Below are 15,795 nucleotides of genomic sequence, written 5' to 3'. Positions count from 1 at the left end.
TGTGATTGGCTGACAGAAACTTGGAGGGACTTAATGGAAAGGGAAGGCCATCTAAACAGCTGATTCATGTGGTGCAGTGCTTAGAGCACTGGGCTAGGAATCAGAAGGTGGCTGGTTCAAATCTCCCTTTTACTATTTTTTTTAATTTGGACGTCCCCAACTGCACTTGCATGTTTTTTTTTCTTCCGATTTTTGCTCTCTGCATGGGTCCGGGCAGCACCAACTAAACTAAATTTGCTTGGGGGACCTGCATACTGCTGTCATAGAGCTTGGGATGATATTTGAGGCTGGCATAGAGGCAACTCAGGGGGACCAGAGCACTACCAATGCTGGCCCCTCCCACGACCAAATGCCTTGGATTTGTTTGTTTTTGAGCTGGGGCGCTTTGGTTTCGATTATTGCTGAAAAACAAAAACGCCTAGCTCAAAAAACGCCCAAATCCTATGCATTTGCCCGGCACAAACCGTATTTTCGAAACCAAAGATAAACATCCATCTTTTTCGAAAATACGATTCGGCCCGCCCCTTCACGGACCCGTTCTCGGAGATGGACGTTTTTACAAATGGGCGTTCGCGTTCGATTATGCCCCTCCTAGTGAAACAACCTAGTGAAACAAAAAACAAAAAAACAAAAAGAGCTGCAAATACTACTCGCTAGCAGAATACTGCACCTTGATCACACATGAAATACACGACACAACAGATATGAAGGCAAAATACTGAACTGGAAAATTACCTCAAGAAGTCGGACTCAGCATGCAGCAATACTAGAAAAATTGAAACTTACATGCAAAATATCACAGATGCACATTTCCAAAAGCTGACATATTCCAATTAATAAATTCTGAATAAAAAAATGTTTTCTACCTTTGCTGTCTGAGCATTTAGTTTTTCTATTAGTGTCTTCTGTTTTATGCAGTGTCTTCTTTCCATTTGATATTTTTTCTCTCACCATGTCCTTTTTCAAGATCTTATTTCCATTTTGTTTCTTCATGACGCCCAACTCCTTTCTTTTCCTTTCTCTCCTCTCCTATATCTGTCTCTGACACTGATCTTTGTTTCTCATCTATGTTTTTATCTCTCCTCCAGTCCTCAGTCTCCCTCCACTTACCTCTCTAGTCCTCCCATTTTCATGTCTCTCATTCTTTGTCAGCCTCCTATTCCCTTGTCTTTCAGCTACTTTTTAGTTGCCCATTTCCACTCTTTGTGATCATCCTCTTCCTAGATTCATCTACATTCATCTGCCTCTCATCCCTTCACCAACCAGTTTCTTCCTCATCACTCATCCTCTCTCCACCTTCAGTTCCTGACTTACATCACACCCCTTATCTACACTCCTACCCCACTTTTACTTCCCCATTTCTAACCTCTCACACCTCCATCAATAACTTCTCTTACCCCTTAATAGCCCTCTGCCTCTTTCTTTTCATCCCTGTGTAATCTGAGGTTTTAAAAAAAAGGGGAAAAAAGTTACTGTCCTTCTGATGGCTGCAATGTTTTTGAAGGATGGCTAGCAAGAGAGAGAACCCTGGGAGCACAACTAGCTTTGGGGGTTGCTCTGTAGCTGTGTGGTTGAGGTGGAAGCCAGCAGAAGACTGTCAGTATCAGCAGAAGAGAAGGTAGTGAAGGCAACAGCCACAAACCAGCAACGTCAATCAAGAAAAAGGCATTACAGGCTCGCCTCCAGCTTCTCCCTTCACACAGTGTCCCACCCTCGCTGAAACAGGAAATGCATCATCGGAGAAGGCGAGACACTGTGTGAAGGGAGAAGCTGGAGCCGGAGGCGAGCCTGTAGTGCCTTTTTCTTGATTGACGTCGCTGGGAAGTAAAAGGTTAAAGCGCGCGCCCAGAGGGGGTGTAAGGGAGGAGGATGGCGGGCTGCCAATCGGGAAGCCGGCGACTTGCAAGAGTGGGAAGGAAGGAGGCGGAGGGAGAGCTATCTGGCGAAAGTGCTGCCGCTGCGTTTGTGAAGGCAGCAGCCAAAGAAAGTCCACGATTGGGCTGGGGAGGCTTAGCCTCCCCAAGCCTCTTATACGGGGCGCCTATGGCAGTAAGAATTTAAAGAGAAATTGTGATGGTTTATTAATAAATATGAAAAATGCATATAGTCAGGTAAAAACCAAATAAACCCCCCCTTTTACAAAGCTGCACTAGCGGCTTCCGGTACGGTAATGCCGACACAGCCCATTCAAAGTGAACGGGCTGTGTTGGCATTACCACACAGCTTTGTACAAGGGAGGAAAATTTGATAAACAGGTACACATAGTTTAAAGGTAACTAAAAAAAAAATATATATATATATATATATATATATATATATATATATATATATATATATATATATATATATGCACTGTATATGAATCTAACTTGCATTCAGTGAGAGCTAAATCCCCAAAAATAATCTGGTAAAAGGAAGTGTTCTTTGACATATAACTTGTTAAATGTTCTTTTTCTCTTTTTAATAGGGATTGTAGAAGAAACATTTTTAAAATATTCCACAAAACATTTTGGTATTTTTCACAATCTTGACAAAACTGCTAAGGTAAGCGAGACCCTCATATACTAAAAGTTGATAGAAGTATGAAGCTGGCTCTGTATGCACTTTGCTTCAGCTCTGAGGCTTGTTAGGCAGCAGTAAAACTGGACATTAAGGAGATAATTTTATCAACCATTTTTGCATTTAAAATGCTGTTTTCTAACACATGAAAGACTTTTAAAAAATTACCTCATGCTTCAAAGTATATGTGGCACAAATAGATGCATAGTTGTGACATTAAGGGGGTCTTTTACTAAAGCTTATCTCAAGTTATCTGCAGCAGGGTCCATTGGAATAAAATGGACCTGCTGCAGATAACTCGAGCTAAGCTTTAGTAAAAGACCCCCTAAAGTAGGTATGTGCAGCAGAAATATTTAGGTGGAGCATAAGCAGTAAACAGATAATTTTTCAGCCTACCCTCATTCCTGCCCTAACCCAGCCCACAAATATAAAGATAATATCTGGCCATTTAGCAATTTAAATGGCCCAATATCGTCTATGTATTTTTTTTTTCTGAAAATACATGGTTAAGGCAATTATGTGATCACCAGCAGCATTGAATATATAATTGCCTTTACTCAACTTTCTGCATTGAGAACATGGAAAAAGTATTTAATACCCTTGGCCTCCCAGGTTCAAAAGGTTAAAGAATCTAAACTGAAAGGAATATCTGAATGTCCACATATTGACAATAATGGGGCAATGACTGGCTATATCATAATAACTAAAACAGGCTCCTCTGGGCAACCTGTACTGGCGAATGTATATATGTCTCTTAATTACTTCTCTCACCTTATTAGCCTTCTCATGTAAGTTATATTTAAAATGGATCACCCTTCCCAGGGCTACTTCAATACTGGTGGCCAAAAAAATCTCCTGATTCTTTCAATCAGTCACATAAGTGCTTCACATAACTAACAAGTGCATATCAGCCAGAATCCAGGAGCCCAAACCACCTTTTTCACGTGGTTTGGTGAGATATTAATATACACCGAAATCTCTACTAGAGATGGAAAAGTGATAGAGCCAGAGGAGATGAATTGAAGTTGCAGAGTGGAAGACTTTAGAGTAATATCAGGAAATACTGACGTGTTCCCCCCACATGAAAACAGGAAAGTACTGTATCTCACCAACATTATTCAAATTAATTGATTTTGACAGTTAACATGCCCACTTCCAGGTTCTCAGCCAATCAGAAGCGAGGACATGCCAAAACCATGCCCACACTCCACCTAAGCCACACCTCACCCCTTTAGTGACATCACCCTTTTTGCATAACCCCACCCCAAACCCCTCCTCTTAAGGTGGTATCACGGGAAATGATGTCAGCCAAGCCCCTTTTTCCAAGATGGTGGCTACCAAGGAGGTTGGATAAAACATGAGACAAAATGACGTCAACACATTGAAACCAATTAGTTTTTTGTCTAAACAGAGGGTTTCTGTTGCAGGAGTGATTCAAACACACTGCCTTCAGCCTCCTTGGCACTCTCCCTCTGCCATGGTCTGCCCCACCTCTGATGCAACTTCCTGATTCCACCTGGGCAGACCGTGGCGGCAGAAGAAGAGTGCCGAAGAGGCTGAAGGCAGCATGTTTGAATTGCTCCTGCAACGGAAACCCTCTGGTGAGATACAGTAACTTTTTAAGTTACACCGGGCAGGTAAGGGAGATTATGGATGGGGGTAGAGAGAAGGAAAAGATATGCCGGTCCAACACACGCTGTTTCTAGCACCCCCAAATGTTGGCATGCCTCTGCTGTGCATACCCTGCTTACCATGTTCTGCCAGCCCTGGAGGAGGGTCTGGGGGCGAGCCTTTTGTTTTAAAAACTAAAACAGTTATCATTCAGCAGTCAGCCTGTTGTTCTTAAAAACAGATGAACCTAACTCAATCCAGCTTAAAATAAGGACAAGGTGTCCTTTTGAAAGAAAAAGAAACTCCCCCCCCCCCCCAAATATCTATTTTCTTTACTGTGAGAAAAAAATTTAAGCTGCACACATTCCTCCGCGGCTGTAGGGGGCGGTGTCAGGGGTGTTTGACATCACTTCCCATCACGTAACCCCATCCAAGATGGCAGCTAGTAGTGGAAACAGGAAGTGACCGCGATGTGTCCAGTAGTAGCCGTGATCTTTGGAAAAGGGTGTGGCTATGATGTCACTTCCTGTGACATCATCAAAAGGGGCAGAGTTTGAGATGGGATTATGCAAAAGGACAGGATTTAGGGTGGGGCAATGCAAATAAAGTGGGGCAAAGGGTGGGGCTTAGGCAGGGCTATGATGTCACATCCAGTGATGTCATCAAAGGGGGTGTGATTTGGGCAGGGAGTGGGCATTACTCGAGAGGTATATGGGTGTGTTCTTGCTTCTGATTGGCTGAGAACCTGGAAGTGGACATGTCACCTGTCTAAATCAATTAGTTTGACAAATGCCGGTGAGATACACTACTTAGGAAGTTGCATTAGAGGGATAATCTTGAGGCAGGCAATGACTGTGAAGCCCTACCACTGCCAATGAACTTTAGCAGTTGGGGAGGGGTGTTGATAGTTGAGAAAAAGAGATGCTGGACTGCGGGCAGGGAAAGATGGAATTGGAGGAGAGATGCTGGAAGGAGGGGCTGGGGTGGGGGTGGTGGGAGGAAGAAATTCTGGACCTTGGGGCAGAGGAGGGAGAGATGCTGAACAGGAAGGAGGGAAATGAGAGGGAAAGGTGGTGTTGGATCTGGCGGCAGAAGGAAGGAAAGAAGAGATTTTGGACAAGTGGAGTGAACAGAGAGGGATAAATGCAGGTCCATGGTGGAGGAGGGGGTGCGGGAGGAAAGAGAGAGGGGACAAATTTATGACACCCATATCAAATCTATTCACATTTTTGATCATGCCCCTATTTGGGTAGAGGTGATCCCATGGGAACCTGTTCGATGCCAGACCTTTTGGAGGCTTAATGAAAATATTTTGGAAGACAAAGTGGTTTGCAAGGATATTTGTCAGGTCATTCAGCATTTTTTACAGGATAATGATAATGGCTCTGTGAATGAGTTTTTTGTGGGATATGCTCAAGGCAGTGGTGAGGGGCCATCTGATAAAGTGGGGGTGTGCAAGAAGTGGAGCTATGATAGAGATGTGCTAGCCTTACGAGAAGTATTTGTTTTTTTGGAGAGTCAGCATAAAGCTCGACCTACTTCACAGTTATTGCAAGACGTGAGGAGGCTTCGCCTGAGTTAAATAGGCTTCAGTTGGAAAAGATTGATTATATGTGCAGAAGGCTGCGGCAGCAATTTTTTGATTATAATAATAAATCGGGCACACTGCTGGCCAAGGTTTCCCAGACCATTACAAAAATTAAGGGCAAATGTGATGTGCTCTACTATTCTTATAAAAACATTGGGGAAGAGGTTTTACGATTTTTACCTGGGATTATATGGGGGGGAATGAGATGGATAGGTATTTGCATATTGTTGAGCTTCCCTCGTCCTCTGAGGATCGGGAACAGTTGGATGCACCTATAGCACGTACAGAAGTCTTTTGGGCTATTAAACAATTAAAAAGTGGGATAGCTCCGGGGCTCGATGGCTTTTCGTCCAACTTTTACAAATTGTATGCAGGAGAGCTGAGTCCCCTCAATGGTAATGGCCTTTTGGAGGACAATCCTTTACCTCCTGGTATGACTAAAGTGGGGATCTTGGTCTTCACAAGCCAGGTAGGGACCCTGTGCTCTGCAGGTCTTAGTGACCCATTTCACAGTTGAATTTGGATGTTAAGTTAATGGCTAAGATTTTATCTCAGCGGTTGGCACTGGTTTTTCCCGCGTTGATTCATAATGATCAATCAGGGTTTTTCCCCTGATGCCAGGTTGCTGATAACGTCCGCTGTACCTTGAATGTAGTATGGGGGCCCAGCTAACCCGATGTAACCTCACTTTGGGCCCAATAATCAAAGGTAAATGCGGGTGCTAGAGGCCACTAGTGCCTGACTAGTGTCCGCATTTACATGCACCCTCATGATCTTCGGACTGAAAGCGCCAGAGGAAAGCCATAACGCAGAGCTCATTCAAATTAGATTTAAATCAGCTCTGCTTGTATTCCACCCCTATGCTCAGAGAACAGGGCTCTGATCGTAGGGGTGGAATAGCAACTTAACCCTATGCTAGCTCAGAGCTGGTGTTAGGGCTAAAGCTGTCTCCCCCACCCAATCAGAGTCAAGCAGCACCTGGTAGCCTAGTGCCCCCCCAAGCACCACCCCACCACCATGAGGACATGTGGGGCTGCAGGTCCAGCGGACCTCCAGCCCCCAATCCCCCCCTGCCAAGAGGGCACGTGGGACTGGAGGTCCAATGGATCTCCAGCCCCTCTAACCAGCCCACACCCAAAAAAATATACATGGTGGCCCAAGTGGGCTGCCGACACAACCCCCCATCTCTGTAGGTCTAGTGGTGAATCTTCCCCCCCCCCTTACCTTTTGTTGGAGGAGGGAGCAACACTCCATCCTCTTCCAGCCTGTGCCACGTACAAAATGGCAGCATCCTGGGATGCACTGGGTGGGGCTTCCCTACCATTGGTGTAGTTTGTTTCATTTGGGGTCAAAGGGTGTGGCTTTGCACATATGCATATATACATCTCATACATATTCATTATGGCTATTAAAAAACCAACAACAACAAACACACATGCACCAGACTAAAATGCTGAATATGAAGCCAAAATATCAACAACAATAGGGCCACTTTATGAAATAACACAAAACCCTACAAAAAGACACTCAAAATCTATACAGAAAACACACAACAGCCCTAACCCACCTATGAAAAAGTGATATAAATATTACACTGGACCCTAGAGCACCAATATACCTGCTACTGGAAAACTGTAGCAAGCTGGACTGTTACACATTACATAAGTACATAAGTAATGCCACACTGGGAAAAGACCAAGGGTCCATCGAGCCCAGCATCCTGTCCACGACAGTGGTCAATCCAGGCCAAGGGCACCTGGCAAGCTTCCCGGAATTGTGGATTTTTCCCAAGTCTATTTAGTAGCGGTTTATGGACTTGTCCTTAGGAAACCGTCTAACCCTTTTTTAAACTCTGCCAAGCTAACCGCCTTCACCACGTTCTCCGGCAATGAATTCCAGAGTTTAATTACGCATTGGGTGAAGAAAACTTCCTCCAATTTGTTTTAAATTTACTACACTGTAGTTTCATCACATGCCCCCTAGTTCTAGTATTTTTGGAAAGCGTGAACAGACGCTTCACATCCACCTGTTCCACTCCACTCATTATTTTATATACCTCTATCATGTCTCCCCTCAGCCGTCTCTTCTCCAAGCTGAAAAGCCCTAGCCTCCTTAGTCTTTCTTCATAGGGAAGTCGTCCCATCCCAGCTATCATTTTAGTCGCCCTTCGCTGCACCTTTTCCAATTCCACTATATCTTTCTTGAGATACAGCGACCAGAATTGAACACAATACTCAAGGTGCGGTCGCACCATGGAGCAATATAATGGCATTATAACATCTTCACACCTGTTTTCTATACCTTTCCTAATAATACCCAACATTCTATTCACTTTCCGAGCCGCAGCAGCACACTGAGCAGAAGGTTTCAGCGTATTATCGACGAAAACACCCAGATCCCTTTCTTGGTCCGTAACTCCTAACGTGGAACCTTGCATGACGTAGCTATAATTTGGGTTCTTTTTTCCCACATGCATCACCTTGCACTTGCTCACATTAAACATCATCTGCCATTTAGCCGTCCAGTCTCCCAGTCTCGAAAGGTCCTTCTGTAATTTTTCACAATCCTGTAGCGAGTTAACGACTTTGAATAACTTTGTGTCATCAGCAAATTTAATTACCTCGCTAGTTACTCCCATCTCTAAATCATTTATAAATATATTAAAAAGCAGCGGTCCTAGCACAGACCCCTGAGGAACCCCACTAACTACCCTTCTCCATTGTGAATACTGCCCATTTAACCCCACTCTCTGTTTCCTATCCTTCAACCAGTTTTTAATCCACAATAGGACTTTTCCTCCTATTCCATGACCCTCCAATTTCCTCTGTAGTCTTTCATGAGGTACCTTGTCAAACGCCATTTTGAAAATCCAGATACACAATATCAACCGGCTCCCCTTTGTCCACATGTTTGTTTACTCCTTCAAAGAATTGAAGTAAATTGGTCAGGCAAGATTTCCCCACACAAAAGCCATGCTGACTCGGTCTCAGTAATCCATGTCCTCGGATGTACTCTGTAATTTTGTTTTTAATAATAGCCTCTACCATTTTCCCCGGCACCGACGTCAGACTCACCGGTCTATAATTTCCTGGATCTCCCCTGGAACCTTTTTTAAAAATGGGCGTTACATTGGCCACCCTCCAATCTTCCAGTACCACGCTCGATTTTAAGGATAAATTGCATATCACTAGCAGTAGCTCCGCAAGCTCATTTTTCAGTTCTATCAGTACTCTAGGATGAATACCATCCAGTCCAGGAGATTTGCTACTCCTCAGTTTGCTGAACTGCCCCATTACGTCCTCCAGGTTTACCGTGAAGTCAGTAAGTTTCTCCGACTCGTCCGCTTGAAATATCATTTCCAACACCGGTATCCCACCCAAATCTTCCTCGGTGAAGACCGAAGCAAAGAATTCATTCAATCTCTCCGCTACGTCTTTGTCTTCCTTGATCGCCCCTTTTACCCCTCGGTCATCCAGCGGTCCAACCGATTCTTTTGCTTGCTTCCTGCTTTTAATATACCGAAAAAATTTTTTACTATGCTTTTCTGCCTCTAATGCTATCTTTTCTTCGTAATCCCTCTTGGCCTTCTTTATCTGCGCCTTGCATTTGCTTTGACACTCCTTATGCTGCTTCTTGTTGTTTTCATTCCTACATTCCTACATAAACACTACATGCCAGCAGAATCCATCACCTCAGTCACATATGCAGAACATGGACAGACTCTTATGTGATACAAAATAGGGAACCACAAAAAACATGCCCACAAAAACTGAAATATAGATTTCTTCAAGAAAGCCAGACTCTGTAAGCAGTGCAAATACTGGTAAAAGAGAAACAGAAATGTATTTTCTCCGGTAGTCTGCAAAATACAACAATAGAAAAAAATGTACATTTCACAAAGCAGGCACATCTTATTCTTTTTATTTAATGCTTTTTAAGGACTGTTTTCTTTTCTACCTTTGCTGTCTAAGCATTCTATTTTTCTAGTTGGTCTGGTCCCGGTCTCTTTTCCACTTTCCATGTGTCAATCTTCTCCTAAATTCTTTTCCAGGTTGGTTTTTCCATTTCTTTGCTCTTCTCTTGTCTTCTTCCTGTCTTTCTCTGCATCTATCTGGCACTGATCTTTCATTTTACGTCCCCCCCCCCCCCCAACACACACACACACACTTTTCTCTCATTCTTTAATTCTCAGTATCCATCTACCTACTGGCTTAGACCATCTTCCTCTCTTTCTCTCTGCAGCACTCCCGTTCCCCCCTCTGCCTCTCCCTTACCCAGTTTCCTAAATTCCTCTCCCATCTTTCACCCACTTCATTAGCCCCCCATTCCCATACTCTGTACTCACCCTCTTTGCCCTCATCTACCTTCCACTGCATCTCATCACCCTATCGGTCCCAGCTCCATCCATGTCTCTCCTTCCTTCCCTTGCCTCCAAGGCCACTCTTCTGTCTGTTACCCTATACCCCATGCCCAATAGCTTCTCTTTCACCATCTTTTTAGCCCTTTTCCACCTTAACTCAACCCCCTTCTCTTATACCCCTCACCAGTACCCAAATCCCTTTACAATGCCTCTTATCCTCTCTCCAGTCTTCCATATCATTCACAGTCTCAACCTTTCCCCACATCATCCTCTTTTCTTGCCCTTCTTCTCATATCCCTCATTTCATATCCTGCTTCTTCCCCTCTCCCACCCCCCAGTCCCATCCTTCTCCTGCTCCTTCCCTCTGCTCACCACCCCTCCCAGTCCCATCCATCTCCTACTCCTTCCCTCTGCTCACCACTCCTCCCAGTCCCATCCATCTTCTGCTCCTGCCCTCTGCTCACCGCTCCTCCCAGTCCCATCCATCTTCTGCTCCTTCCCTCTGCCCCACCTCTCCCAGATGCAGATAGGATTCCATGTGCCCCAATGAAAGGAGAGTTTAATTTTACTTCCATTTAATTTCAGTATATTCCATCTTTATAACACCAGGCTTCCCAAGGCAGATTACAACAACAGTTAAGGTGATCAAATCAAGAAACAGGATATCCTCACTGAAATTTGGCCATCTGTATTGTATAGAACAGTGTAGAAAAATGAACAGAAACTACAGTTTATAACTGTTGTTTCTCTACCAGCTGAAATAATGTTTTAAGCTGTTTTAGTGATATTCAATTGTTATTTCTCCCTCCCTCAACCTTCTTCCTCCGAGCCTACCTTTAATCTGTTTCAAAACTTGCGGGCAGCAGCGATTCACAGGTGCTGCCCTGCAGCCAGCCGACATCTTCTCTCTTTGCTATGTGGCCTGCCCCAGCGGAAACAGGAAGTTACTTTGGGGGGGCGGGGGCACCGCAGTAGAGAGAGAATGTCGGTCTGGCAGCAGGACAGCGCCTCTGAATTGCTGCCACCACCTGGCAAGTTTTGAAACAAATTAAAGGTAGCACTCAGAGGAAGAGGGTTGAAGGAGGGAAGAAAGAAAAGAGGAGATGCCGGTCTGGGGAGCAGCTGTGGCAGGAAGGGAAAGATGCCGGAGAAGTGCGGCAGACTTGGTGCCTCACAGGACCGCTCCTGTCAGCAGGAGACGTTCCCACTTTGGTGGGAGTGTGGGAGATAACCCGCCAAAGCGGGAGTCTCCACTCAATGAGGGAGACTTGGCAGGTCTAGTGATGCAGGAGGTGGCAAGCCGTTTGGGTGGCACTGCCCCCTACCCTTATATAGTAGGGAAGCCCTACCCGGTGCATCCCAGGATGCACCAGGTAGGGCAGGGCTCCACTATTTTGTAGGTGGCGCTGGCTGGAAGAGGAAGGAGTGTAGCTCCCTCCTCCCACAAGAGGTATGGGGGGGGGGGGAGTTTTTACCACTAGACCACCAACGAGGGTGGGGGGGGGGGGTTGAATCTGCAGCCCACCTGGGCCACCAGGTATATTTTTTTGGGTGTGGAGGTATTCAGGGGTCTGGATGTCTGCTGGACCTCCAGCCCTGCATGTCCTCATGGTAGAGGGGATGTGTGGGTGTTTGGGGGGCACTAGGCCACCAGGTCCTTGTTTTGGGAGGGGTGTCCAGGGGTCCCACGGACCTCCAGCCCATGTTTGACAGGTCCAGGCTTTTGACAGCCCAGACCTGTCAAACAAGTGCAGGAGGATGCACTTAGGCACAATCCTCCTGCACTTTCCCAGGATGATCAATGCTACTAATGTACATAAATTTGCATGTTATTAGCGTTGATCACTGGGGAGTTAATTCCCTGCGTTATTCCAGCACTATTTTTAAGGTGCTATTTCTGAACAGCGCAGGGAATTGATCATCGGGGCATTTGTTAGCAATGGATGCAGATAAGGCGTTTGACCGGGTTAGCTGGTCCTTTTTGTGGAGGGTCTTGACAAAGGTTGGATTAGGTGACCGGTTTTGTTCATGGATACATAAACTCTATGAAGCACCCCTGGCTTGTAGCAAAATTAATGGGGGTTATACAGAAGCTGTTCCTATTCAATGGGGGACGTGTCTTGATTGCTCTTTTTATAAAGCTTTTGGCTCAGTAGGTCAGGGCAAATGGAGACAGTAGAGGTTTTTCAATGGTGGGTTGCTCCCATAAAATTGCGCTCTTTGCGGATGATATTCTTTTTTATGTGGCATCTCCAGATTACTTTGCCAATTATTTTATGTTAATTAACAGATTTTGGTTTGGTTTCTGGGTTCAAGCTGAATTTTCATAAATCTGAGCTATTAGGTGTTACCACTGTGCCACAGGAGGAAGAACTGTTGCAGGATTCTTTTGCCTTTAAATGGGCTAAAGAGCGGATTCGTTATTTGGGAGTTCAGATTTCTAGACATCTTCGTCATCTTTATAAATATAATTATGTGAATCTTTTGATCTAGATTCCTTGGTACCTGGCTGGATGGAAAGGGTTTGGTTGTCTTGGTGGGCTGTACTGTGCGATTAAAATGAATATCTTACCTAGATGATTATTTTGCTTTCAAACTCTTCCTATAGCAGTTCCAACTGGGCAGCTGACTCATTTACAAAGGGAGGTTTCTGAGTTTATTTGGGGAGGTTGGCAACCTCGGTTGAATGGGCATCTTTTATGGCAGTGGGTGGAATTAGGAGACAGAGCTATTGCAGTATTATTGTGACAGTTTTCAGACTAGCCCTTTTAAGGCAGGAATTTCTTTAGAACAAGCACACTTTCCTGATTTTTCTCTTAAGCATTTGCTCTGGGTCTCTAATGGAGATCACCTAGCCAAGATTCAAATTGCTCATCCTTTTATGAAGCACTTGTTGTGGGTTTGGTTTAGGGTGTGTAGGCACCAGAGGGGTGAGCTTCAGGTGTCTTCTTTGGCTCCTATTCACTGTGAACCCCTTTTTGTAGCCGGGAGGGACAACTCTGTTTTTTCTAGGTGGGCTTGTGCAGGGTTCACTCGCTTTTGACAACTTATAGATGTGGGAGAGCTCTGTTGCTTTCCAGAGCTTCAGGAGCAGTATTCTCTACAGCCTCGGGATCTTTTTCCCTATCTGCAGGTTAAGCATTTTATCTCCTTCCAGGGCTGATTGCAGGAGGATCTTGAGGATGTGTAGAACATCTTGAAAACTTATGGGTGGAACTGGGAAAAGTTATTGGACCTATATCTATTCTGCATCGTTTTTTAGTAGGTAGGGGGTTTCAGAAATATAAATTTATGTTAGATTGGGAGAGGGACCTGGGGGAAGAACTGGATATGCCCGCCTGGCAGAGCCTTTTTGGAAGTTAAAAAGGTTTCTATTTGCGTGCAGCTTAAGGAAAATGCCTATAAAGTTGTGAGCCGTTGGTATTATACACCTGAGAGACTTAAGCAGATGTTCCCTCAGTTGCCTTCAGAAGTCTGTTGGTGCTGTGGGGAAATGTGGGGTATTTGTTTCACATCTGGTGACCCTGTGCACTCCTGCAGCTTTTTTTGGTTGCAGGTGACTCGAATGCTTACTCAAACCCTGAGTACTGACTTTCCCTGCACTCCTAAATTTTGTTTTCTTGGCTTGGGCAATTCCAGGGGTCATAAATGACAGACTAGAGTTAAACACATCTGTCTGACTGACTACAGCAAAGTGTGAGATTACGGCCTGTTGGAAGCAACCAGTTGGTCCCTCATTGCATGAATGGCTGACTCGGGTCAGGGTGGTTTGAGATATGGAGTAACTGACTGATCACTATCTTGGACGCTTTAATCCAGAGCAAGAGGAATAGTGTCACCTATCTGCTTTGCTTTCCACCATTTAAGTTTGTCTTTGGAACATGAGGAGGGAGGAGGGGTGGATTCCCCCTTGCGCTTGTGTTGGGCTCCAAGTGAAGAGTCCCTGTGGGAGTCCTATTGTTATTGTGTGGGGTCTTCTTTGTATTGTAAGGGGGATGGGGTGGGGAGAATATGTTGGCATTATTGCTTTTTTGTGTTGATTGCATTATTCTATTGTCAAACCACATTTTTCAACTAAAAAAAACAGAAAGTTAAAAAAGAGAGGGAGAGATGCTGAATCACTAAGCCAGGAGTCGCCAGAGGCTATCGTAGGGGCTAGGGGTGGAAGAAGAGGGCTGCAGGCTTACATGGGGCTGGGGGTGGGGGTGGGAGAAGGGGGCTGACACATAGCTGGTGGTGGGAGAAGAGAGCTGTTGTTGGCAGATGGTGGGGAGATAGAAGGGGCTCATACTATGGCTAGGGAAAAGATCTGATTCTAGGGCTGGGAGAAGGCAGCCTGGAGTGGGAGAAAGGGCAGATGTTAAGGGATAGGTGTAGGAGAAGGGTTCTAGTACTGAAGGGAGCTGAGGGCTAACAAAGAGGTAGGTAAGAGCCTGGGGCTGGAGGAAGGGGATGGGCAGGGGAAGAAGGCAAAGGGTGAGAAGGAGCTCAGAATGGAGGGAAGGAGTCAGAATGAAAAGAAAGAAGGAGGGAAGTTTCAAGAAGGGATCAGAACAGAGGAGGGGGTAAGAAGGGAAAAGTGTGGATGAACGGGGAAGATGGGAGAGGGTGGGGAAGGGGAAGGAACTGGAGAAGGTGGAAAAGGGTTGAGAGACACTGGAAAGGAACAGATGAAAAAGACAGATCTGAAAAGGGATTAGGAAATTGGTCTGGCATCTTCCCCTTCCTCCCTCCATGGGTCCATCTCTCTCCCTCTCTTTCACCCCCCCCCCCCCCCCATGGCCCTCCAAATGTGTGTTCTTGCTTGTAGCAGCAGTGTTTATTTCAGGCTGCCTCCAGCCATCTCTGGGGCATTCCTTCTGCCATGTTCCTCCCACACAGCAACAAGAAATTACATCAGAGGAGGCAGGACACAGCAAAAGGAAGGCCCTAGAGCCAGCAGGACGCAGCCTGGCTCAATCTCTGCAACTGCCGGCAAAGACACACAGGTCTGGAGGACTGCAGGGGGAAAGGATTGGGAGTGAAGTGAGGAGAGATGCCAAACTCATGGGAGGGGGGAAGGGAGAGAGAGTGAGGGGGGAATAGATGTTGGAGGAACAGAAGCAGGGAGAGAACGAATGAGAGAAGCATCTTGTTTTCATGTGAGCTGGAGGAGGGAGCCAAATGCTTATGTCACAAGTCTCATGCCTGGACTAGAGTACATCTGCTGCTAAACTTTCTCATAGCACCCTGTCCTTCTGTTCATTGTAAAGACCTCTGGTGACTCTTCCAGGTATAGGAGTTAACATTTTCTAAAACACTAAACAAACCAGATTTGGGATGGTTTGTAATAGTAGGAGAAGCCCCTGCAGAAAAGGGAGGGATGCATAAATCTATAAATATTACAGCCCAAGGACATTTTCTGTCTTTAGCTGGCTAAACACTGTATTATGGTGCTGGTGTGCTTTGGCTGGTTGAGCTGATTCACCACAACCAGGTAATTGAAGAAAGGAGTAAGGTATTAAAGGAGTATCAAGAGAGAAAAGAGAGTGTGGGGAATACCAGGCTTACTCAGATGGTTTGGCAGTACCAGTTTGGATGGAGACATCTTGTGATGGAAGAGCTATTTGCCTGCAAGTGGAATGGAAGCTTCGGGACATAAAAGAGGTGAAGTGTCTGATGTCATCAAGGCGCGACA

At 45.4% G+C, this 15,795-nt stretch overlaps 1 protein-coding gene across 1 annotated transcript in view; it reads left to right on the top strand.

Moving 5' to 3' along the window:
• Nucleotides 1–15,795, top strand: part of LOC115470562 (interferon-induced GTP-binding protein Mx3-like) — a 155,614-nt gene that overhangs the window by 105,703 nt on the left and 34,116 nt on the right. Inside the window, exon 11 of the mRNA XM_030203821.1 lies at nucleotides 2,468–2,544. Within this exon, the coding sequence (XP_030059681.1) occupies nucleotides 2,468–2,544 (77 nt within the window). The remainder of the gene's footprint in view (nucleotides 1–2,467; nucleotides 2,545–15,795) is intronic.

The sequence above is a fragment of the Microcaecilia unicolor genome, chromosome 5, assembly GCF_901765095.1.
Source record: "Microcaecilia unicolor chromosome 5, aMicUni1.1, whole genome shotgun sequence".
Taxonomy (NCBI): Eukaryota; Metazoa; Chordata; class Amphibia; order Gymnophiona; family Siphonopidae; genus Microcaecilia; species Microcaecilia unicolor.
Note: the sequence above shows the minus strand (reverse complement) of the source record. Positions and strands in the feature narration are given on the sequence as shown.